Here is a 24,858-nt window from a genome sequence, read left to right as displayed (position 1 = left end):
AATTGCCCAGTACTCAAGTGCACATCCCCTCTGAAGTATAAACCCAAAATTGTATTGTCTTATGCTGCACAGAGAAAGATACAGCATAAGCTCATGAAATCTTCCCCCTCTCTCAACGTGGAGCAAGATATGCACAGCTCCCCTCCCCCCCTCATTATGAATTCTACAAACTTGTTTTAGAAAAAAACAAAAACAAGTTTATTAACTACAGAGAATAGATATTAAGTGATTATAGAGGATAGCAAACAGATCAAAGCAGATTACCCAGTGAATAAAACAAAAATGCAATATAAGCTTAAAATACTAAAAAACTGGTTATAAGTAGTATTTTCTCACCCTCAATGTTGTTTTAGGTAGTTTGCAGAGGATCTTGCACGCAAGCTGCTCTTGCTTGCAGCTTAAAACTCCAGGTATTTCTTTCACAGGCCAGACACCTTCCCAGCCTTGTCTCAGTCCTTCTCTCCACCTTTGTCTTTGTTTCTCAGATGTTCAAAGCAGTCATCAGTGAAGAACGAATATTGATTATGTCATTCCCTGGCCTTAAAGAGGTTTTACAAAAGGCAGGAATCCTTTGTATTTTGGTGTGGTTCTCCCCACCCCACCCCGCAGTGGAAAAATACTGGTATTGTATCATTGAGTCCAGTACCACGTAATATGATCACGTGACCCTCCAGTGTCAAAGCAGCCATGATTCAAAGGCTGTTCGTAGCATCTCGGGTAGGTGGGAAATTAGCATCTTCAAAGACCTATTTTTCTCTCTAATGGTCCATTGACTTATCCCCAGCTAGCCAGCCAGACTGATTGCATTCTGTCTGGTGGGCGTTCCCCAACTGCAAATACTTTTGTAGTACAGATGTATAGTCAATATTCCTAACTTTAGATACAAAAATGAGACTTGCATACAAATAGGATAATCATATTCAGCAAATAATAACCTTTCCAATGATACCTCATGCCTTATCTTGCACAAAACATATAGTTATGCTTTAATCATATTATAACAATATATCTATGAAGAATATGTGGTGTAGTGTCACAGTATGTCTACACTGCAATGTAAGCCCAGGGTTAGTAGAACTCGAGTTAGCAGACCTGAAGTTTGTTAACCTAGTGCTTGAGCATCTACACTCATTTGTAGCCCCAGGTTAGGAATTGTTGAACTGTGGGTCCCAGCATCTACATTGCATTATGCAGGTCCAAGTCCAACCACCCGTATCCCACACTTCCTAATGCCCTCTCAAAATGTCACTGCTCTAGCCCTTTGTTTGTGGTGCAAGCATGGGAAAACTGGACTGTCCACCAAACTTGTCTGTCCAGAGGAATACTTCTGGCGGACTCCCAGAGCACAAGCCCAGTAGTGCTGCCTCTACACAGCAAGGCAATAGGGCTTGAACCCTGGGTGACTCAGGCCATGTCTACACTTACCAGGGATTGATGCTGCTATGATTGATGCAGCGGGGGTTGATTTAGTGGGTCTAGTGAAGACCTGTGAAATCAATCACAGAGCACTCTCCAGTTGACTCCAGTACTCCACCAGAACAAGAGGAGTAAGATACATTGTACAGAGTATCTCCCATTGACGCAGCACGGTGTAGACACCTCTGTAAGTTGACCTAAACTACGTCAACTCCACCTATGTTATTCATGTCGCTGGAGGAGCATAACTTAGGTTGACTTACCCCAGTAGACAAGGCCTAAGGCTCAGACCTTCCACCTCATTGTATTTAACTATCTGATTTCATAGCACTTCCACTCAGAAAATTGAGTTCCTGGGCCCGGGCCCTGGATTAGTGTGGAGTGTGTGTAGATGGAAGGGGGTTTAGGCTTGAGCCTGAGTTCAAACCCTGGTATTACATTACACTGTAGACATACCCTAAGTATTCTATAGTTATAACCACATTTAAAAGGCTTTCTGGGGAGAATTCTACGAGTGTACTGAAAATGGTGTAGCAGCCACGTTCTGTAAAAGAAACTTTATGTCTTGATGGAGCACAGATTTATGCATATGACTAACTTTATGGATGTGAGTAAGTCCCATTGATTTCAGGGTTGTGTCCTTAATGTACATTCAGAATCTAGAGCTTAGAAGCTCAATGCAAAATACATGTCTTATGTTGGAAGAAATGGAAGAGCTCTGTGCAAGGACTATTGGGCATAAGCCCAAATGTGTAGAACATACCTCTGACTCATAGACTCCACCTTATAGCAGAGGTCTTGCAGAGCAGCCTGTGCCACGTATTGGGAAGAGCCAGAATACAGGAAGACAACTTCTACCTCATGCCTCCATCACATGCCATGGATTTTCTGATGGATAATTGTGCAATGACTGCCAACATTTCACCCAATTATAGTAACTCAAGAAATTGTATTTAACTATCTGATTTCATAGCACTTCCACTCAGAAAATTCTCACTGAAGTCAATGGGAATTACCCACACAGAGGAACTGCAGGACTGGACCCTAAAACAGCAAAACTGATAAAACTGTAGTACAGTTTTATTTGTTTTTAAATTGTGAAAAACAAAATTAAGTTTTGCATTAAAGACATGGTTAGTACTTTAAAAATCATTAGTATATATTTGCATAGATTGTTTTCTGTTTGAGCCAACTACCCTCAGATATGACATGTAGGAAGCATTTCTGTTGTAGATGTTGAGTAAAATTTTCAAAAGTGCCTAAATGATTTAGGAGTCTACAGGTCCCATGGGCTTTCAATGAGACTTTGATTTCTAAGTACCCACATCACTTTTGAAAATTGGTCTTCATTTTCTGAGTCATTAAGATGCTTTTGAAAATGTTCCCTGTTAGCTGCTTTTACTGATGAAACAAAACTTGGCTTTAATGGGAGTTGTATGGCAAAAACCCCACCATATGTTTCTGATCACTATAAATTGAAGGACTTTTTGTAAAATGCTGTACAGTATTTGAAAATGAAGACGAAGGCAGACAAGCGTTAACCGCCCAATTCAGCTTATGACTTTGATCCTATAATGGGATCAATGGAACTCTGAGAAAGTAAGAAGTCCACGTGTGGTTTCTATTTCTTGTTGCAAGGTCAGAGCCTGTTTCTTCACTGAAGACTGTCAAACAGTGTCACTGTCCATTTTCATCTATGATTTGGCTGATTCCTATTATTATGCTGTTGTACTTGTTGTTATAGTATCTTAGGGTCCTGGCAGCCATTGGCATTTTTACCACTACATGATATAGAACAGCTCTGAACAGGTTTAAATGACATTTTAAAAATGTTGGCAACTGTCTATGTACATTGGAACTGTATTATGTTAGCTGCAGATAGAAACTTCAGAAAAAAGGCTAGCATAGACACAACCAAACAGACCTATCACTGGCCTGAGGCAGAGCCTAGGTAACGAGTGGGGGGCATGTAGGGGTCATATGCCACACCCAGATTTGCTGCTTGGCTTGTACTGAGCATGCTCACATGGACTAAGCAGGCTCAGTAACACTGCTGAAGTTGGCTGCCCTCACTCCTACTATTGGCAGGTCCGGGTCATCTTTGGCCTGAAGCCTGGGGTCCAGAGTCTGTTCAAATTCTCATCCTGTATCTAACATTCCTGAGTCCTCTGTCAGGTCACATAGTGAATCAGGATTTGTAACTGAGGTGATACAAACCTAAAGATGAAAACCAATGGAAACAGGTGATTAAAACCACTAAAAATTGTGCTTTAATGTCATGTATCTGTATCGTGTATACTTGATATCTTTTGTCATCCTTTCAACAGATTTGTACCACCCAGTGATCAAAATAGGAAACTTATAGCAGCCATAAGACAAGGTATAAATATTGAAATAAAATATTCACTGCGCAAAGCACTGAGCTTGTCCTATTTTTTTTCAGATATGCACTATTTTTTGTTTCAGGCCAAGTATTTGATCTTCAGAGCTATGTGAAACATAAATATGCTTTGGATGAAGCTGATGAAAGAGGCTGGTTCCCACTTCATGAGGCTGCAGCTCAGCCAATTCAGCAAATACTTGAAATCATTCTGGATGGTAAGTGAGCTCAAGACACCCCACAGGGCTACAAGATTGGAAAGATACAAGACAAAGAGCAATAAATAGACAAACACAAGAACAGAATCAATAAATGCAAAATGTACGAGAAAACCCTTCACTGTTGCATGGCTTGGTCAGTCACATGGGCCAAATTCTCTGCTGGTGTAAATTGGCACAGCTCTGTTGACTTCAGTGAAGCTCCACCTATGTACACTGGCAGAAAGGTTGGTCCGTTTTGAATGACTTTGTTCAGAAAACTACAATTATTCAGAGAAGAGCTGCATGAGCTAATCACTGACTACAGTAATCAACCATGTGGCAGGACTAACTAGTAAGTCAAAGTTTAAAATAGTTGTAAATTCATTTTCATGCAGATATTTATCAACATGGCATTTTTATTATGTCCTAGATGCTTGTCATTTTAATTTTGTGTTTTGTTTTCTACTTTCTGAACTCTAGCATCTTATAAATCAATGTGGGAATACAAAACATGTGATGGAGAAACACCGTTAACTTTGGCAGCAAAAGCTGGTTTTGTGGAAAATGTAAGAACATTATTGGAAAAGGGTGTTTGGCCTAATACCACAAACAATAAAGGAGAAACTCCTCTTCTCATTGGTAATTCCTTCCTTTCTATGAATTAAACCAACATGAATAGCAGAGTTTTCAGTGTTCTAAACTATTCTATCCAGTTCCTGCATTCCCCAAAGCCAACCATAACAAGGGGATCTGGGGTCTGCTCCTGCAAACTCTCGTTCATGTGATTAGTCCTTACTTGACTATTCCAACTGGCTAAAATGGCTTAGTTGCTATTCAATTTTTTAAGGGAAAATAAAAATGGATTATGCCGCCACCAAATAATGTTAATTTTGCTTGAGTAAATTTTCAGGGTTAATTGTTGACTTTCTGGTACCTGTGGGTATGTCTACACTGTAATGTAAGCCCAGCATTCGAACTCAAGTTCGAGTCTAACCCCCGTTCTGTCTAGACACAAATTGGGCTATCGCAGGGCTCAGACTCAGGGACCCAGGACCCCAGAGGGGTGGAGGGTCTGAGCCTGAGTCAAGCTGTGATTCAGGTTCAAGTCCTGTTACTTTATAATATAAATATTGCCTCACTGGATTCATGCTCTGGGAGTCTGCAAAAAATATTTCATAATCCCACGAGCCAACTTTCTTTGTCCTCTGGACAGACAAGTTTGGTGAACAGTCAAGTTTTCCCATGCTTGCACCACAAACAAAGAGCTACAGGGGCCACATTTTGAGAGGGTGCTAGGAAATCTGGGATATGGATGGTAGGATTTAGCCCTACATAATGTAGTGTAGAAACTGAAGCCCCAGATTGGGACACAGGGTTCAATTCCTAACCAGGGTTACAAATGACTACAGGCCCTCAAGCCTTAGGTTAAAAAATCCAGAGTCTGCTAACTCAAATTCTCCTAATCCTGCAGTGTAAACATGAGTCTGATCCCTCACTCTTGAAATCTGTGAGAGCTTTGCTATCGACTGAAGTGGGTGTAGGAAGAGACCCTGCATGATGTTATAGGGGCATGTTTCAGAAGTGGTCATGTTAGGTTTCTTCCCACTGTAATTAATTTATGTCCTTAGAGTTATAAACATCAGACAAAGGTAGGTGAAAATAATGAAAGAAATATAATCTTAAATTGAACTAATAGAATTTGGACTAAGAAAATACAAGCAACACAGTTATAAAAACGAGTTGATCTATACGCTAAATGGAAGGAATACCTTTGTACATTCAGGAAAAGTACTTCAAAATAACTCTAAGTAATTAGGAGTGTGATGGTTTGGGACACAGAGACCCCCTTGGGTCTGCCACCTGATATGCTGAGACTACCTCTGAGCCTGTTTTCCCTGCCAGCTTGGGACTTCAGTACCCTGTCTTTTTGAGCCAGACACGCTAACCTGCTGCAAACACAGACCCAGGTCTGAACCATGGCCCCCAAAAGCTTCAGGGTTAATTGAAAACGGCTTAGAAAGTTCTCCTGTCTCTAGTACCCAGATACCCAGTTCCCTATGGGATCTAACCCCCAAATAAATCTGTTTTACTCTGTATAAAGCTTATACAGGGTAAACTCATAAATTATCCACCTTCTATAACACTGATAGAGAGATATGCACAGTTATTTGCTCCCCCATGAATTAATTACTTACTCTGGGTAAGCAAAAGTGATTTTATTAAATATAAAAAGTAGGATTTAAGTGGTTCCAAGTAATAACAGACAGACCAGAGTAAGTTACCAAGCAAAATAAAATAAAATATGCAAGTCTAAAGTAGATTATAAGCTTTGTAATTATACCTTATAAGAGACTTTTTGCATAATGCATATTCCAGTTATATTATATTCACACTCATTTACATATATTTATAAAATCATATGGAGTGCAAAGTCATAAGGAGTCCTCTTTCTTTAAGAAGTTTCACCAACTACCTTTCACCAAGAGACTGCCAAGGCATCTTGGGGAATTTCCACTCTCATGCTGTATGAACAGCTGAGGGGGTTAATTTACTGACACTGAGTTTGTGCTGAACATTTTAAAAGAACCTTTCTATAATAGAGATGAGAGATTTATATTTCAGAAAGGCAACATTTGTCTCCCTGCATAAAGTATTTTCTATTCTTTGTTTCACATGAATTACAAAAGTAACCTTTATAGTCTTTCATCTATTCTCCTGAGAGAAAACTAGGTGTGGACCCCAAACTTTGAATAGATGCTATTCCAATATTCCATCTTTTATCTTTCTCTCCTGCTACCGTTTCAGCAAATCAGAGCACTTTATCAACCTAAATTCCAGCACCAAACTCCCACCTATGAGTCACAACAAACACTCAGTTGGGTGGGCTGGCTGGCTTACAGCTCCAGAGTGAATTTGAGATGCAGTCAGACTCTGATCAAATGATTTCTGGAATGTGTATCCTGAGTTGCCTTGAAGATTTGGGGCAGACATCACAAATTCTAATGCACCTGGTAGAACATTCTTATATTGGTTGCAAGGATTTGACCAAAAGATGCATTTGCTTTTTGCAACTATTATGTTATGTGACAGAACACAGAGGTTGTCCCACAATTAAAAAAAAATAGTTGCACCTGGAAGTTCTGCTGCTTTGTTTTTCTGGAGAAATATTTTAAACCATTTTATTTTTGTTAAAAACAACAAGAAGTCTGGTGGCACCTTAAAGACTAACAGATTAATTTGGGCATAAGCTTTCATGGGTAGAAGAAGTGGGTTTTCTACCCACAAAAGCTTATGCTCAAATAAATCTGTTAGTCTTTAAGGTGCCACCAGACTCCTTGTTGTTTTTGTGGATACAGATTAACACGGCTACCCTGTTATTTTTGTTGTTCCATTTGATTAGGTAGAACTTTTCTTTTTAAAATTTTTCATATGAATTTAGTGCATATGAAAGATGCAGGGTTGATGTTCCTGGAAACTGAGTTTGTTTCCTTATTTACAGAATAGACACAGCACAGGCAGTGGCAGCTGAAGTTTTCCTACACTGCCTTGCCAATGTGCCTTATCCCTGAAACAGAGGGACCATCTGTAGGTGGAAGCAGATAGTTCTTTTCTGTACATGTTTAGTTACCCAAAGTGCTTTGAATGGAAAGACTCCCATTGACTTCACTGGGCTTTAGATCAGACCCCAGGGGCCAGATTTGTAAAGGTATTTAGGTGCCTAGAGATGCAGATAGGCACCTAATGGGATTTTCAAAAGCACCTGCATGCCTAACTCCCATTGATGTCATTCTACGTGACAATCTGCATCTTAAAATGCTATCACGGGGACCTCTGCTCACCACACCTGAGGCCTTCTGATGGCCACTCTGGAGATTAGTTCTTCCAGCCCAATGTCCTTCTTGCAGTTCCTCGGCTCCTTGTCTCTCTTGGTCTGCAATCCCTCTCTTGCTCCAAGAGTAGCAACTTCTTCTTTGTGAGTCAGCCTTCCAGCCAGTATTTCCCCTTCCAGGAATACTGGAATATCAACACCTTCCTCGCCATCCCAGGCAATCCTTAAGTCCACTGCCCTGGGTGGGCCACTTACTCGCAGAACACCTGGCCCCAGAAAGCCTCTAAGTTCACTGCCCAAATTGTGCCACTCACTCAGTAGCTGGGAGGTGAACCCAGGTCCACCCTCTACTCTGGATTCCAGTCCAGGGCCCTATCTCCAGCAGCAAAGATCCAGACAACCACAACCCATCCTGTCACTCGGAGTGTTTCCTACCTCACCTTCTCCACTCCTCTAGCCAAATCTTTTCCTCTGGGTCTACTAGACAAATCCTTCTTCTGGGGTCTAAATCTGTGTATCCCTTTTCCAGGGAGAGGGCCTGCAGCCCTCTTCCCCGCAGCCCTCTTTCTGCTACCAGCTCCCTGGTTTTATAGAAGCCTCACCTGTTCCTGTACAGGTAAACTTCCCTTAATTAGGGCTTGCCTCTCAGCCTAAATATTCCCTAGTTTGCAGCCTTATAGGTTAATTGGCGTATGTGGTCTAAACTGACCCCTTCAGGACTAATGTGGGGGGAACATACCCCATCAGAGGTGCCTAATTACCTTTAAAAATCTGGCCTCATGTGACGGCTCAAGGCAAAAGTAATGGTCAGTAGCCCAAGTGAGGGTTTAACTAGAGGCTGCACAAATTTTAATGAAATCTTGGATGTTTTACAAATAGTTGTTTATGACTGTGGGTGGCCTGCTGGAGAATATAATGGAATTTTATTATTTTTACAGGATTTGTCAGAAGTAGTTGGGTATTTTCATTTTCAGAAAGAATTTGTGGAAAATGACATGCAACAATTACTAAGAATTAACTCAGTTCAAAGCAATATTTTTTTTTGGAAAGTTTTCTGCTGATATATTTAAATGAGCTTTACCCTATATTAGTAATTTAAGTGCACCAGCTTCCAGCTCTTGTTGAAAATGAAAGTACTCAAGGCCTTATGAAGAAAATCAATCTGTAAAATTAATACAATTCCCACATCATACATACCAAAATACAGTGATTAGACTTATTAAAACATTACATTTGATGGGTACTAACTTTTGTCAATTCTAACCACAAAGAATACCCAATGAAGCAATTAATGTATTAAAATATTAAGGTCTGAGCCACAAAGGATCTATAAAAGTTTCTTTAGATTTATTGCTTTGTATTTCTCCAGTTCTTTCCAGTAGTTGCAAATCCATAGAACTTTTAAGATAAGATTATTAGCCATTGCTGCTTGATGAATACCAGAAAGAGTAAACTCCTACAAGAATTGAAGGAAAAGGATTTTTGTTTCTTACCCACTAAATTTATTCTCCTGGATATTTCTATTTATGATTTCTTGATAGGTAGAGTTTTTTGTCCATGTAGTTTTCTTACTCTCTGAGGCTGTTGTCATTTGTAATCAAGGCCGTGGGAGTGGAGGGTGTTCTGCACCTTACGGTTCGATCCTAGTCACACTGAAGTCAGTGAGAGCATCAGCAAACCCTTACCACTCAATATAAGTTACAGTTGAGAATTGCTTTTCATTTAACTTAATTATTCCTGCACTAACTTTACAAGAGAGCTGTAGATTAGAGGACTCTTTAGCTGGGTACCTAAAACTCCATTGAAGACAAAGGGCTGTATTCAACTATGACAAATGGTGGTGCAAGTTATACACTAGATCCAAGTTGGAAAGAAGAATGGGTCTTCATGTTAACTAGCAAATGTATATCAACATAGTGTTCAGTGGAAGGCCAATCTTACATGCCTTGCATATGTGGAACACTGATAGAAATCTTTGGGAGATCCATACATGAAGAACAAAGCCCTGAGAATGTACCTTACTTGCCAAGGGGGAAGGAAAAGTGATCTGGCTGCAAAAGCAACTAACTGGATGGAGTAAGATAAAGCAGTACCCTTCTGTTTTTGCTTTTACCCTTTTGTTTGTTGCTTTTCTTGCAATACTCCTGCTTCTGTAGCCTCAGAACATAAATTTTGCATACACGCTGAATGTCAATCAGTGCCGGTTACACTATTTTACCATTTGCATGCAAGTACAATGATAGGCTGATTAGCTTACACCCAGCATGTAACTTTCACCACCCTTTACTTGCCAGTGTATTTGGTCCATGGACTGCTAGGACAGAAGTCTGAATTTGGCCCACATGGATGAACTGCTTTATTTTCTCCAAACACTGAAAAAAATGTAAGCCTCACGATTCATCTTTCAGCATGTGTAACGAGATCTCTAATGGTGTCTTTTTTTTTCTTCCTTTTCCATATTTTTAAGCTGTGAGACGGGGCTCTTACGAAATGGTATTGGCTCTGATTAAATACAACTGTCATATCCACCAGCCATGTGTAAAACGCTGGTCAGCAATGCATGAAGCTGCAAAACAAGGCTGCAAAGAGATTATTTCTCTGCTTCTGAAGAATGGAGGAAATGTGCACCTGAAAGATGGTTATGGGGTAACGCCATTAGGAGTTGCTGCTGAATATGGACACTGTGATGTGCTGGAGCATCTTATTCATAAAGGTATGTAGGCAGGTAGCTTCAGCAGCTGCATACATACTGTCTGGTTACTAGAGCATATGTGAGGCCACGTATATTTGATCACATTAAAAGGGCGGTAAGTGTCACTGATCTTACACTGTGTTTAAAAAAATAAATATTGAAGATCACAGTTAGCTAGAGAGCAACTTTGGTCTAAAAAAATCAATTTAATTTTAGCTTGTTTGGGGTTCTCCATTTGATTTTCTCTTTTTCATCTTGGTTCCAAACATAACTTACTCATTGCTGGGGTTATTTATTGTGTGATCACCAGGGAGATGGCAAGGGCGTGTCCACACTGCAATAAAAATCCCATGGCAGAGAGTCTCAGAGCCTGGGTCATCTGACTTGGGCTTACACTACAGGGTTAAAAATAGCAGTATAAATGTTTGGGCTTGGGCTCTGAAACCCAGCAAAAGGGAAGGATCTGAGAGCCCAAATGTCTACACTGCTATTTTTAGCCCTGTAGTGCAAGCCCAAGACAGTTGACCCAGGCTCTGAGGCTCACTGCTGAGATTTCTTATTGCAGTGTAGACGTACCCCAAGAGGCAGCTGATAACCAGAAAATGATTTTAAAGCCTATTCCATGACTTTCCATGAGTGGAAACCAATGTTTGACACCACAGAAAGTCAGGAATCCTGGATTTCAGTGGGTAGATAGCATTAATTTCTAGCCTCAGTGAACTGTGACTCTTTCAGGTGTGTTGCTTCCCCCTTCTTTCTGAAGCCGCAGTCTCTCCCTCTCCTTTCTGTCACATCATTTAATATTTCTGTATTTGTTTCCACATCTGTTAAACAGGGACAATGTTCCTTTAAGATCTATGAGTAAAAGTGCTAGAAAACTGCTAAACACTATTGTTAATTTGTATTCTAGTGCCATAGTATGCTAAATGTTTTACAGACAGGTGTGAAGACAACATACTTACCCTGAAGCAATCTAAATGGATAGTTTTCCAATAAAAGATCAGGGATCGGTGTGGCTAAAAGAGATGTGCTTATGCAATGAAATTGAACAGGCACTTCATTAGTTCCACAATTTTTGTTTGGATAGTTTGAAAAATGTGTCACATTTTCTTTTCAGTCATCTGACCAGTTAACGCACAAAAAGACTAAAGGGCAGGTCTATAGTAAAAAGTTATGTCAGCGATGCCCAACCTATGGCCCACCAGAGCATTTCATAAGGCCCAGGGCCTGCTTCAAAACAATCATCAATTCATTAGCATTTTGTCATCATGTTGACATCATTTTAGTTTACACACATGTGTAAATAGACAATACTGAACATAGAAACAACCTATCTAAATACCTATGGAACAAGCTGAACTTAAAATATTAATCAGTAAAGGTGATATTAAATCTTATTAAAATATGTAGAATTTGCTTGGCCCATACAAGGTTTTGCTTAGGTTTATAGAGACCCTCCTGTGCAATAAGTCTGAGCATCACTGAGTTAGGTCAACCCAGGGACATTACTCAGGGGTATGAAAAGGTAATTAAACTGACTTAACCCCCGATGTAGATGGTATTAGGTCAATGGAAGAATTCTTTCGCCTCTGCCTCTCGGGAAGGTGGATTAACTACAGCAAAGGGAGAACCCCTCCCGTCACTGTAATGACTGTCTACTCTACACTGAAGCGCTATAATGCTGTAGCTGCACTGCTGTAGTGTTTTAAGTGTAGACATAATCTAATTTTTCCCAATTTCCATCTCAGCTATCCCTTTAGTCAGTGAAACCCTTGGACTTTGGGTTAAAAGCATGAAACGCAATGTGGTAATACAATGGTACATGCTGATCTCTTTTCCGACAGGAAAACCCTCATAGAACACACCTGCTGGCAATAAAAGGAACTAATCTTCACTGTCCATAATGTCAATCTACAATCCATCTTTTTTTAATATTCATTTATACTTGTATATTTCCAATGTCACTTATTTTCTTTAAAAAAACCCAGCATATTAGGAGTGTCTAGAATACAGATTCAGACTCAACTATGTAAACCCCCCTTTACACAATGGGCTTAGTTCTATCACAGTTAAATATGTTTTAAATGACAGAAGAGACCACAGTTGAAAGTGTATCCCAGAAACAAAAAAGAATTACACGACACTCATGAGTGTTTTAGATAGATATTTTTCTACCAACACGGAGCAATTTTCACCTGTGCACAGCAGCAATATTCTCGCTTACTCAGATGTTCATTTATTACTTATGTTAAGCTATATTTAATATTTTAAACTTCATACTATCTAGTTTCCCAATACCAACGTAACAGAGTGCTGTTGTAATGTGTTTAAGGTTTCTGTCAGAGTTCATATCATTGTCAGCATTCCATGTTTATAGCAATGATTGAAGTTTGTTAGTTGCAGACTCAAAGAACAGTCTTTTACAGTTATTGCTCTGGCATGCAATTAAATTACTAATCTACATAGCAGCTTCCATCAGGGCTTTACAGTTCAGTTACAGTTCAGTATATTTAGCATTGGCTGTATGTTGTTTATACTGCCCTCTGCAAGCTGTTTCATGTATACAGTGTATCAATTTATAGCACACATTAATTGCTAACTGTACTTAGAAATTATGTAGCACTTTATATTTTCAAAGCACTGTACAAATGTATCCCAAACTTGGCAATCCACAGTGCCTTCCATCCTGACTTCTCTCTCTTTTCATAGTCCCAATCATCTGAATGGGTAGTGTCAACTCTTCCAGATGGTCCTGAAATATGTCCACTTTGGCAGGCAGCATGCATAATGTAATATATCAGTGGAGCATTGGAATTATTCTCCAAAGTGCTTGACTATTTAGAATAATATTTTACACTTACATAGTGCTTTACAGTAACGAAGCACTGCACAGACATCCTCATTACATACCTGTGAGGTAGGTATGTATTATTACCCCATGTTATAGGTGGGGTAACAGACACAAGAGTGAGACAATAGCAGAAAATAGATTAGAACTCAGGAGCTGCTTGCTTCCATCCCTAAAATCAGTCCACTAAATCACATGGCTCTACAAAATTGGCTGTTGTTTGGCTTCATTCACAGACTTCAGCTGTTTTGGTCAGAAGGAATTAAACTTTGTTTGTCTTTAAATGATTGAGCCATACAAACTGTGGAGAACTAGGAAATATTTGTATTTTTTAATAAATATCTTATGCCCTCAGTGTACCTGAATGCACAGAGTTAGATGAAAAGGGATTGGTTACAAAACTAGGCAGGAAAGATAAAACAATGACCTAGATAAGGAGCTTCCTCTCAAACAGCATAGCCAGATTTATAGCTGTGAAGAGGGATAAAATAAATAATAAATCATTCTTTGTTCTGGAGAAGCTGCAGATGTGTCACTGCACATTCTACTGGCTGAAGGCTCCCTGAGGGAAACTTTTGCAGGTGCCAAGCCAACTTGGCCTCCTAAGTAATATGATTGGTAACCAAAAGGGTGTAACATAAGCTCCCAGGGCCTGTGAGGCCTACCTATTGGGTGGAGCAGGACCTGGCCTGGTGGTTGTGATGGCAGTTCAGGTAATGATGAGCATCCAGGGATCAGGCACTGACTCCAGGGTGAAGCAGGAATCAGGGGCCAAGCAGAAGGTCAGAACTGAAGTCAGAAGTCAAAGTCTAAGCCAAAGGGTAAGCCAGAGTCATAATCAGGGACGTCACCAGGAGTTGGAGCTAGAAGTCAGAAACCAGAATGGAGAAGGGAAGCTGTGGCTGGGGCAATAAGCCAAAGTGCACACAGTGTAAGCACTGCCACGGGCATGGTTCACATTGAGCAACTGCTGTAGTGGTGCTGCCGCAAGGTTCAAGTAGCAGGCTGCTGGCTCCCCTGCCCAGTTAGGAAGCAAAACCATTAGGAGAGGGCTCATTGGGCCCAGCTGAGTTTGCTGGGTTGCCTAATGACCAGGCTGGGAGCCAGCTGTTTCCCGACATGTAACTTAGAGACCCAGTCAGGGAATGGTTGTTCCACAGGCACTTTTCCAAAAGAGGTGTGGAGGCACAGGCCTGTCACTTGAGAAGAGTGTACTCAGGGGTCTGGTAGAGGGTCTTAGCGGGGCAGTTTACCAGGAACCATGACACAGACAATCAGGAATAGGATAGGATACAGAGGAACCTAGACAAATTAGAGGATTGGACCAAAAGAAATCTGATGAGGTTCAACAATGACAAGTGCAGAGTCCTGCACTTAGGACGGAAGATTCCCATGCACTGCTACAGACTAGGGACCAACTGGCTAAGAAGCAGTTCTGCCAAAAAGGACCTAGAGGTTACCGTAGACGAGAAGCTGGATATGAATCAACAGTGTGCCCTTGTTGCCAAGAAGGCTAATGGCATTTTGGACTGTATAAGTAGGGGCATTGCCAGCAGATCATTCCCCTCTATTTGGCATTGGTGAGGCCTCATCTGGAGTATTGTGTCCAGTTTTGTGCCCCACATTACAAGAAGGATGTGGAAAAATTGGAAAGAGTCCAGCGGAGGGCAACAGAAATGATTATAGGGCTGGAGCATATCACTTATGAGGAGAGGCTGAGGGAACTGGGATTATTTTGTCTGCAGAAGAGAAGAATGAGGGAAGATTTGATAGCTGCTTTCAACTACCTGAAAGGGAATTTCAAAGAGGATGGATCTAGACTGTTCTCAGTGGTAGCAGATGACAGAACAAGGAGTAATGGTCTCAAAGCGCAGTGGGGGAGGTTTAGGCTGGATATTAGGAAAAACTTTTTCACTGGGAGGGTGGTGAAGCACTGGAATGGGCTACCTAGGGAGGTGGTGGAATCTCCTTCCTTAGAGGTTTTTAAAGTCAGGCTTGACAAAGCCCTGGCTGGGATGATTTAGTTGGGGATTGGTCCTGCTTTGAGCAGGGGGTTGGACTGGATGACCTCCTGAGGTCCCTTCCAACCCTGATATTCTATGATTCTATGAATATCTTCTGATGTTGACGTCAACACTGCACATACATCTCTTACCATTGGGAATGTATATTTCTATGCCATTTGCTTATGTCTCTAGCCAAAATGAGATGAGAAAGGCACAGAAAATGGGTAAGGCCTGTGTAGTCATTGCTTCTTGTTATTAATTATTATTATTTGCAATTTCATGTACTGCAGAACACTCAAAGTATTTTCCAATATTCAACCATATTTCCATTGTTTGAATATTTTCTAGTTGTTAGACCCATATCATCCGTGCCTGTTGTGCTCCCCTTAATTCCATGAAAGCCATGCTGAGTGGTATCTTCATGCTTATTGTGTGCAGCAATTTACATATCAGTGTTCTCTGGCTGCACTGCTATGTGTGGCTTGTGCCCTTCCCCCTGGTGAGCAAAGCACCTGTTCCCTAAATATACTGCACCACTCTTCACTTGTCTCCTCTGCTCTGTTAGAAGAAACAGTTGTTTTATTCTGATCTACATCCTGGTAGACTTTCCTGTTCCTAGGAAGATTGCCAATTACAGGCTCGCATCTCTTCTCCCATGCAAATTTTTTCAGCAAACTTGATCAGCAGACATCTTAAACAACATCCAGCCTTTTCAGTGGCTCCAGCTGTCCTGAGATTATGTTAAAACAGGGGTCAGCAACCTTTCAGACGTGGTGTGCCGAGTCTTCACTCTAATATAAGGTTTTGCTTGCCAGTAATACATTTTAATGTTTTTAGAAGATGGGGAGGATAGCTCAGTGGTTTGAGCATTGGTCTGCTAAACTCAGCATTGTGAGTTCAATTCTTGAGGGGGGCCACTTAGGGATCTAGGGGCAAAAATCAGTAGTTGGTCCTGCTAGTGAAGGTAGAGGCTGGACTCAATGACTTTTCAAGGTCCCTTCCAGTTCTAGGAGATAGGTATATCTCCTATTATTATAATTTTTCTATAGGTCTATAATATATAACTAAGCTATTGTTGTATGTAAAGTAAATAAGGTTTTTAAAATGTTTAAGAAGCTTCATTTAAAATTAAATTAAAATGTAGAGCCCCCCGAACCGGTGGCCAGGACCCGGGCGGTGTGAGTGCCACTGAAAATCAGCTCGCGTGTTAGTGTGCCATAGTTTGCCTACACCTTTGTTAAAATCTTGAAATGCCTTTGCTGATCCTGGCAACAGCACTTAAACTATGGAAGCATCATGCAGTTCTTTTGCATCCTTCTGTGAGGTGTCTTTTGGAACTTTTAGCTCTAAAGGTTGTCTGATTTTGTGCCCTCTTATTTCAACAAACTGACAGTGAAACAGCCATGGCAGGCTCTCATTTATTTAAAGCTAAGAGTTGTATGCTGTGGACAGGTATGAGAAAAATGTAGTCATTTTTCAGTACTGTAAGGTGTGCTTTGAAATAATCTTTGCTACGTAATTCTGTAGCACCATTGAGGGAAATGCTAAACAGACACATATATAGGCATGGTCCCTCACAAACTAAATAGACTAAGCAAACAGAAAGTAAGGAAAATGTCAGATGTACATGTCTTAAGTTGCGTTCTATCAATATATTTCCCCACAGCCTTCCTCCTTTACTGCTGACTCTGTGCTTCAGTCCTTCTACACTACCACTGTTGGTCATTGTCCTGTTTAAATGTTTTTCCACATATTCAGGCAAATATCAGTGCCTGACCTTCTTTTGTAAAAGACAATTAATTGCATACTTTTTGCTTATTCACATTAATGTGCTTTTTCCCTTGGTGCAGAAGGTTGCCTTTTCAAACTACTAAATGAGTCTTTTTGACATATTTCAGGCCTTGTAAGTATCCAGCGCCTAAATACCACCAGGATTCTAAGTGAATCCCACAGAACCTTGGCTATATTTATCAAAGCATTAACCTGTGGTGTGCTCTGTCTAATGTCCAACAAACTCCAAAGCAGAATAGTTGATACGTCACTGGGAGGATTCTGTGCATAAAGAACACATGTAGTGGATGTAGAATGAGAGCCATCAGAGTTAGTTTATTTGGTCCAGGACAAATACCCAATATGTGAGCTGCAGCAGTGTCTCAATAGATAGATTAATACTGGATAATCAAATAAGATAAAACTGTGTAATATATACTTATATTTTAATCCCATCCATAGCCACTAGGATGCGCTGCCACAATGGTTCCATGTTGCAAAGCAGCCTGCCTATAACTATGCCAGATCTCAAGCTTTTAACTCAGATTACAACGTTTTATGATTTAACAGACACAGAATGGAAAAACGTGACCCTCACTCTTTGGTTTATGGAACCAAAGCACTCTAGGGATTATCTCAATTCATATAAGACTCTTAAAAGCTAAACTTAACATTGAAATCTTCACCTCAGAATATGTAACTACACAAAACAAAACAAAAATTGTCTCCAGCTACCTTGCTGGCCCTGCTTCCAAGTCTCAGAAGGAAATATTCACAGTAGAACCTCAGAGTTATGAGTTACAAACTGATCAGTCAACCACACACCTCATTTGGAACTGAAAACACGCAATCAGGCAGCAGCAGAGACGAAAACAAAACAAACACAGTACAGTACTGTGTTAAACGTAAACTATTCATACTGAAAAAAAAAGGGAAAACAGCATTTTGTATAGTAAAGTTTCAAAGCTGTATTAAGTCAATGTTCCGCTGTAAACTTTTGAAAGAACAACCATAACATTTTGTTCAGAGTTACAAACATTTCAGAGTAACAAACAATCTCAATTCCCAAAGTGTTTGTAACTCCGAGGTTTTACTGTAACTGAACGTGTTTTTTTCCCAAGATTGGAATTTTTTGGGAGGAAGGCATCACATGGGAATGTTTTTGCTCCACTGGAAGAAAATAAAAGGTTTACAGTAATATATATGTTAGAAATGACAAGAAAGGACTACTTCTGCTCCTACATCAATTTTTTTTTTTTAAAAAAGTAGCAACATGCAGATCTGAGATTATGCACATTTGAAAGGACTTCGGAATACTGCAGATCCTCAGTTTAGTATCTCAACCCAAAGCAAATGTCACTCAAGGGATTTCTCTCCACTTTCCCAATATATATATGTTTGTATCTGTGATGGTTAAATTTTACATTTAATTTCTAAACTGGTTACTATAACTGGTTCTGTTCTGTTCTTAGAGGTGCAATTTTAATAACTGAACATGAAGAGAAAAGAAATTCAGGATATTTTAAAGACAAGATATATCTTCCAAGTTCCTTTGGACATAACTATTACCTTTATATCCTTCCACCAGGTGGTGATGTTCATGCTTTAGCAGATGATGGTGCATCAGTACTGTTTGAAGCAGCTGGAGGAGGTAATCCAGACTGTGTAGCTCTTCTTTTGGAATATGGAGGAAGTGGTAATGTGCCTAATAGGGCAGGACAGCTCCCTATACACAGAGCAGCCTATGAAGGACATTATTTGTGAGTATAACTGTAGGCTTCAAATTCTCCCCTATAATACCGCATCTAGTACTATGTCACATTAAAGGGTTGATTTGAAAAGTCCAAATTTAAAGATCATTCATATTTGACAAGTATGTACATTAAATTATTTTTAATTAAATCTTAAATGTGGCTTCAGCATATACAATAGGAAATATAAAACAAAAAACAAACCCTAGCAGAACGAAAAGAAAGTAATTAGGACATTCGGTGCTAATTTACACTTTGTACAACTCCATTTAATTCAAAAAGGTTCCATGTGGTGTAAGTCAGGACAGAAATTTGTCTGTTGGGGTTGTTCAGGAGTAAATGAGGGCAGAATCTGGCTTCTTGGGTGAAATGTTCAGTTAGGTAGTAGAAAGTCACAACTGGATGTCCTGTTTTCATGAGGTTGGGGAAGGGGTTTATGCCTGGGTGGATTTTAGCTGCAGGATGGGGAAGAAGTTGATGTCTGGGTGGATTTTAGCCAGATGAAAATTTTCTTCGTTATCTTTTTAGGTCACTGAAATATCTAATTCCAGTTACATCCAAGACTGCAATCCAGAGAAGTGGGTTAAGCCCCATTCACTCAGCAGCAGATGGCCAGAATGTGCAGTGTCTAGAGCTCCTCATTGAAAATGATTTTGATGTCAATACTCTTCTGGCTGAACACATTTCTGAAAACTACGATGATGAAAGGAAAACGGCACTCTATTTTGCTGTTTCTAACAATGACATTCTCTGCACAGAAGTGTTACTCAAAGCTGGTGCAGACCCAAACAAAGATCCTCTAAATTGTCTTCTTGTAGCAGTGAGAGCTGGTAACCATGAAATTGTACGATTGCTTCTGTCCTATGGAGCAAATGTCAATTGCTACTTCATGCTCGTGAATGACACCCATTTCCCCAGTGCCATTCAGTATGCTTTGAATGATGAGGTAATGCTAAGGCTGTTGTTGAATCATGGATATAATGCAGAGAGGTGTTTTGATTGTATGCATGACGACATCTTTGGAAGTTCTTTTGTGTGGTCACTTCCAGAAGAGGAGGTATTACCAGGATGGACATCTTGTGTAATAAAAGATACTCCAGTAAGCACATTCCTCATTTTCTTCTCTTCTTTTTTCTCTTCAGTGTAACCTTGCTTTAAATTTATTTTATATTTTAATGCAGAATTAAGATTTCTTGATATCGACATACTTATTTCGCCCCCCCCATAACCTTTCTTCAGTTTTATTCTGGTATAGAGAAAATGACACATATAGAGTAGTTTTAGTTTTGAAACTGAGTTAGAGGTTGTAGCAAGGAAGTTTTGACTAGCAATTAAAGGAGCGAGCTGGAAGGCAGGAAAATGGGTTCTATTCCCAACTCAGCCATTTATTTGCCAGCATATTTTAGGTTAAACATAGGGCATGATCCTGCAAACTCTTAAGCATGTGATATCTGCTTGTGTAGTAAACTTATCTAAATCAATGGATTTACTCACACAAATAAAGTTATATATATGAGTAAGTGTTTGCAGGATTGAGATGTTAGACCAAATTTATGAAACGTCCAAATTTTTGATGCCCAGCTTGAGATGTTGAGATATTCAGAGCCAGTGAGAATCCAAAACTTTGACTGAAGTCAAATGAGACCTGTGGATGCTCAGCACTTCTGAAAATCAGGACCTGGGTATCCCAATAACTGAGACACACAAAGATAGTGGGAAAAAATTCAAAATGTAGGCATTAACCTGTCGGTACTTCAGTTTCCCCATATAGATAGAGGGAATAATAATATCTAACTGTCACAAGAGGGCTGTGAGGCTTACTTTATTAATGTTTGGATAATGCTTTGAAATCCTCAGATAAAAGGATCTGTAGTTATGTAAGTGCAAAGCATTACTATAAAGTGGTGTCAGTACAATTAAACAGAGTACTTATGAGATACAATTCTTGGAACATTTATATCTTTTGTATAAAATGGTGGGTTTAAAAGAAAAAATATAACTGTATTTGGTTCCAATCCCTCTTCCACTGAAGTCAGTGATGAAAGTCCCATTGTCTTCAATGGGAGCAGGACGCCTTTTAGCATTCTGCTAGCAGCAGGCATTCGCACACAATTAGAGTGCATAAGATACTGATGAGTTGTTATTAGTAACACAGGTAACACAAGATACTGTTTGAGGATTTTATACTTTGGATGCTTTACGATCAATGATTTCCAAAGGTGCCATATTATTTCATAAGCAGTTTTGAGACTGACTCCAAACCCATTTTTCAGGGATATATTCAAGCAAATTTGAATGCAAAGTATAGCCGAAAAGTGTAGAGTTTTGATAGTAGTAGATACAAATGATAAAGGCCTAAGAGTTAATGTCCTCCAGGTTTTCCTCTGAGTTTGAGATTATTGTTTGAGGAATAATGCTCAGCATACATGTAATGAAAGCGTACTTTTTAGAGAAAGATGTTTAATCCTACTACTAAAACCAAAGTGGAATAAAACAATGAGGAAGTTATTAAGATATTGTCATCTTTGACATAATGAAAATTGGCCTTCAGGTTTCTGTTCAAACAAAGAATCAGAAGTTAGAGATTGCTGGAGTTGAGTTTTTAGGTGATCCATTGTATCCCCATGGGATGTCAGTACAGGACTGTTTCTTACAGGATATTTCTGTAAATAAATTCTTTAAAATTCCATTACTTTGGCATTTCCCTGGGTGAGTTTTAAAAGTAATCTGTGTTTTTCCTTTCAGTTCTGTGCCTTTATTACAGTTCCTTGGTTGAAACATTTAGTTGGACATGTGATTCGCATTTTGATAGACTATATGGATTATGTTCCTTTGTGCTCAAAACTAAAGTGTGTCCTAGAAGCACAGAAAGAATGGCCAGAGATACATCAGATATTAGGTAAATGTCTAACATTTGTTTAATGATTTGATCTGGTATTAAAGGTTTGTAAAAAATTACTACTATTACCAGCTATATTTAATTCTGATATGTTCTGTTTGCATCACCTGGTCTAAGGCCCAGTTCCTGACACCCTTTCTCAGATTGGGGCAGATTCTCAGGTAGAATCAGTCATCCTAGTTCCATTGACATCATTTTACTAAGACAATTTATACTAACTAAGGATCTTCCCCGCTGAATAGTATCGTGTTCTGGGGGAAGCCCCATTTATTTCATCTGGAGAGCAAGGTACCTCCAGGTGAATAGTGGTGGCAGAATCTCACCCTACACTGACATATGTATTTCTAATGCACCCATCACTGTGTAATCCTGTGAGAGGCTGACCCTTTACCGAGGGGCATTTGTCCACACTTTCATTTTTCTACTCCCTCCTTCACCTAATAGCTCTTCAGAGACCAACATGAGAAAGCGTGTGGAACACTTCGACTGTAAAATGTTGGCATTTAGTGTGCCACAATGTCCTAAATCTGATTTACACAATGTGCATTATCGGGGTATCATTTTTTGTATTTTATTTGAGCCTCTCACAGGTTCCTGTGTATACCTGTCTTTTAAAAGGCTTACATTCTACCACAATATTAACCCCAGGACCGAGAGGGTTCAGGAGCAGCAGCAATTCGGGAATCATGGAGACTGGGGGTCCTAGAAGCACTGAGGGGGCATGGGAGCTTCATGCAGATTGCTCTTGATCCAGTAGATCATTCAGGATCTGCCAAGATTTTAGGAAAGAATCCTCAGGTTTAGGATGCAGAAGTCCTTTCCGGTTCTGGGTGGAAGGAACCCTGACCCTTCGGAAATCCTACTTGTCTACTAGATCGGTCCAGCAGACAGGGCCGCCGAGAGCAGGTTCAGGCCCTTGTGAAAAAAATTTTTTGGGCCCCCCAGCAAGGGCGGACTGGCTAAACAGGGCTGACAAAGCTGGGGAAGCTGGGCCTTGGGCCCCCTTCAGTACCACCGGGCCCTGGTAATTTGTACTGGCTTCCCCTCCCCACCCTCTCGTCGGCCCTGCCAGCAGAAACACCATGAGTGACATCCTGCCCCTACTGAAGTCAATGGAAATTTTGTCATAGACTTTAGTGGTTATGTCTATATTGCAGCTGGTAGCACAGATAGACAGACTTGTGCTAGCTGTGCTCTAACTAGCGTGAGTCTGTTTGCCTGAGCTGGGAATCACACCACCCAGCTGAAGCATAAACATATGCAGAATTTCACCTCATAATTATGAATTCACAAAGTTTCCTGTCCCTTACATAGGCTATGTAGGGTATATGCTTATGTCTAAGGGACACTTTAGTCCTACATTTTAAAAAATTGCCCAGTTTCATTAGTTTATTAGTAATACAGGCAAGGAATTAATTTATGATATAGACTCATAGACTCTAGGACTGGAAGGGACCTCGAGAGGTCATCGAGTCCAGTCCCCTGCCCTCATGGCAGGACCAAATACTGTCTAGACCATCCCTAATAGACATTTATCTAACCTACTCTTAAATATCGCTGGAGATGGAGATTCCACAACTTCCTTAGGCAATCTATTCCAGTGTTTAACTACCCTGACAGTTAGGAACTTTTTCCTACTGTCCAACCTAAATCTCCCTTGCTGCAGTTTAAGCCCATTGCTTCTTGTTCTATCATTGGAGGCCAAGGTGAACAAGTTTTCTCCCTCCTCCTGATGACACCCTTTTAGATACCTGAAAACTGCTATCATGTCCCCTCTCAGTCTTCTCTTTTCCAAACTAAACAAACCCAATTCCTTCAGCCTTCCTTCATAGGTCATGTTCTCAAGACCTTTAATCATTCTTGTTGCTCTTCTCTGGACCCTCTCCAATTTCTTCACATCTTTCTTGAAATGCGGTGCCCAGAACTGGACACAATACTCCAGTTGAGGCCTAACCAGTGCAGAGTAAAGCGGAAGAATGACTTCTCATGTCTTGTTTACAACACACCTGTTAATGCATCCCAGAATCACGTTTGCTTTTTTTGCAACAGTATCACACTGTTGACTCCTATTAAGCTTGTGGTCTACTATGACCCCTAGATCTCTTTCTGCCATACTCCTTCCTAGACAGTCTCTTCCCATTCTGTATGTGTGAAACTGATTTTTCCTTCCTAGGTGGAGCACTTTGCATTTATCTTTATTGAACTTCATCCTGTTTACCTCAGAATATTTCTCCAATTTGTCCAGATCATTTTGAATTTTGACCCTGTCCTCCAAAGCAGTTGCAATCCCTCCCAGTTTGGTATCGTCCGCAAAATTAATAAGCGTACTTTCTATGCCAACATCTAAATCGTTGATGAAGATATTGAACAGAACCGGTCCCAAAACAGACCTCTGCGGTATTTTCAGTGCCACTTTAAAGCAGCTGCAATTACATTCTGAAAAGTTTCCATTAGATATGTATAGGAAGATGTCCTAAAACAATTTCCTAAGGGTACGTGTAACATGCCTAAATACATATTTATATACTATATTGCGATAGAGCTGTTAGTCTACTGAGCATCTACATTTATTTTTAAAATATATCTGTATGTATGTGCACACAAACTGGAATTGGTACTCTGAAATGAAGATCTATTTAATACATTTTAATTTACTGAACTGTGGAAAATATGTTTGTCTATATTTATCTGGTACAGTTCTCTTTGGAGCTGTTTCAGTCTAACAGGTAATTAATACAAATGTTTGTGCTTTTATAAACCTTCACCAAAGCAGTTCTCTTTCTATTAGGGTAATAAATACAAAATTCTGTCTGAATAATGTGGAGATTGTAATATCAACTGATAAAAGGCAAATTTAAAGCTGATGCTGTCTTTATTTTTGCTTTTGTATTTCACACTGGTGCGCAAAAGAATTACTTTTTTGGATTTTGTTGTTTGGTGTCACAGCAGCTTCAAAGTAATTTGGTTGTGCTAACTGCTTCAAAAGGTCAAGTATTTTGAAATATGCTGTTCATATAAAACATTTAATTACAACGAACTCTCTCTGGTGGCATGATATATCAGTTAT

The 24,858-nt window shown here is 39.9% G+C and overlaps 1 protein-coding gene across 7 annotated transcripts in view; it reads left to right on the top strand.

Annotated features, from left to right (window-relative positions):
- Nucleotides 1–24,858, top strand: part of ASB15 (ankyrin repeat and SOCS box containing 15) — a 39,700-nt gene that overhangs the window by 8,962 nt on the left and 5,880 nt on the right. Inside the window, exons 3-9 of one of the 7 annotated variants that reach the window (XM_050936223.1) lie at nucleotides 3,744–3,796; nucleotides 3,883–4,014; nucleotides 4,477–4,635; nucleotides 10,293–10,538; nucleotides 18,730–18,901; nucleotides 19,421–19,991; nucleotides 21,638–21,791. In XM_050936223.1, coding sequence (XP_050792180.1) covers nucleotides 3,744–3,796; nucleotides 3,883–4,014; nucleotides 4,477–4,635; nucleotides 10,293–10,538; nucleotides 18,730–18,901; nucleotides 19,421–19,991; nucleotides 21,638–21,791 — 1,487 coding nt within the window. Of the gene's footprint in view, nucleotides 1–3,743; nucleotides 3,797–3,859; nucleotides 4,349–4,476; nucleotides 4,636–10,292; nucleotides 10,539–18,729; nucleotides 18,902–19,420; nucleotides 19,992–21,637; nucleotides 21,792–24,858 lie in introns of those variants that run through there. The other 6 variants (XM_050936224.1, XM_050936227.1, XM_050936229.1 and 3 more) reach the window with 6 other exon arrangements.

This window comes from Gopherus flavomarginatus, chromosome 1, assembly GCF_025201925.1.
Source record: "Gopherus flavomarginatus isolate rGopFla2 chromosome 1, rGopFla2.mat.asm, whole genome shotgun sequence".
Classification (NCBI taxonomy): Eukaryota; Metazoa; Chordata; order Testudines; family Testudinidae; genus Gopherus; species Gopherus flavomarginatus.
The sequence above is the reverse complement of the archived record's forward strand: the minus strand, read 5'-3'. Positions and strand labels throughout refer to the sequence as shown.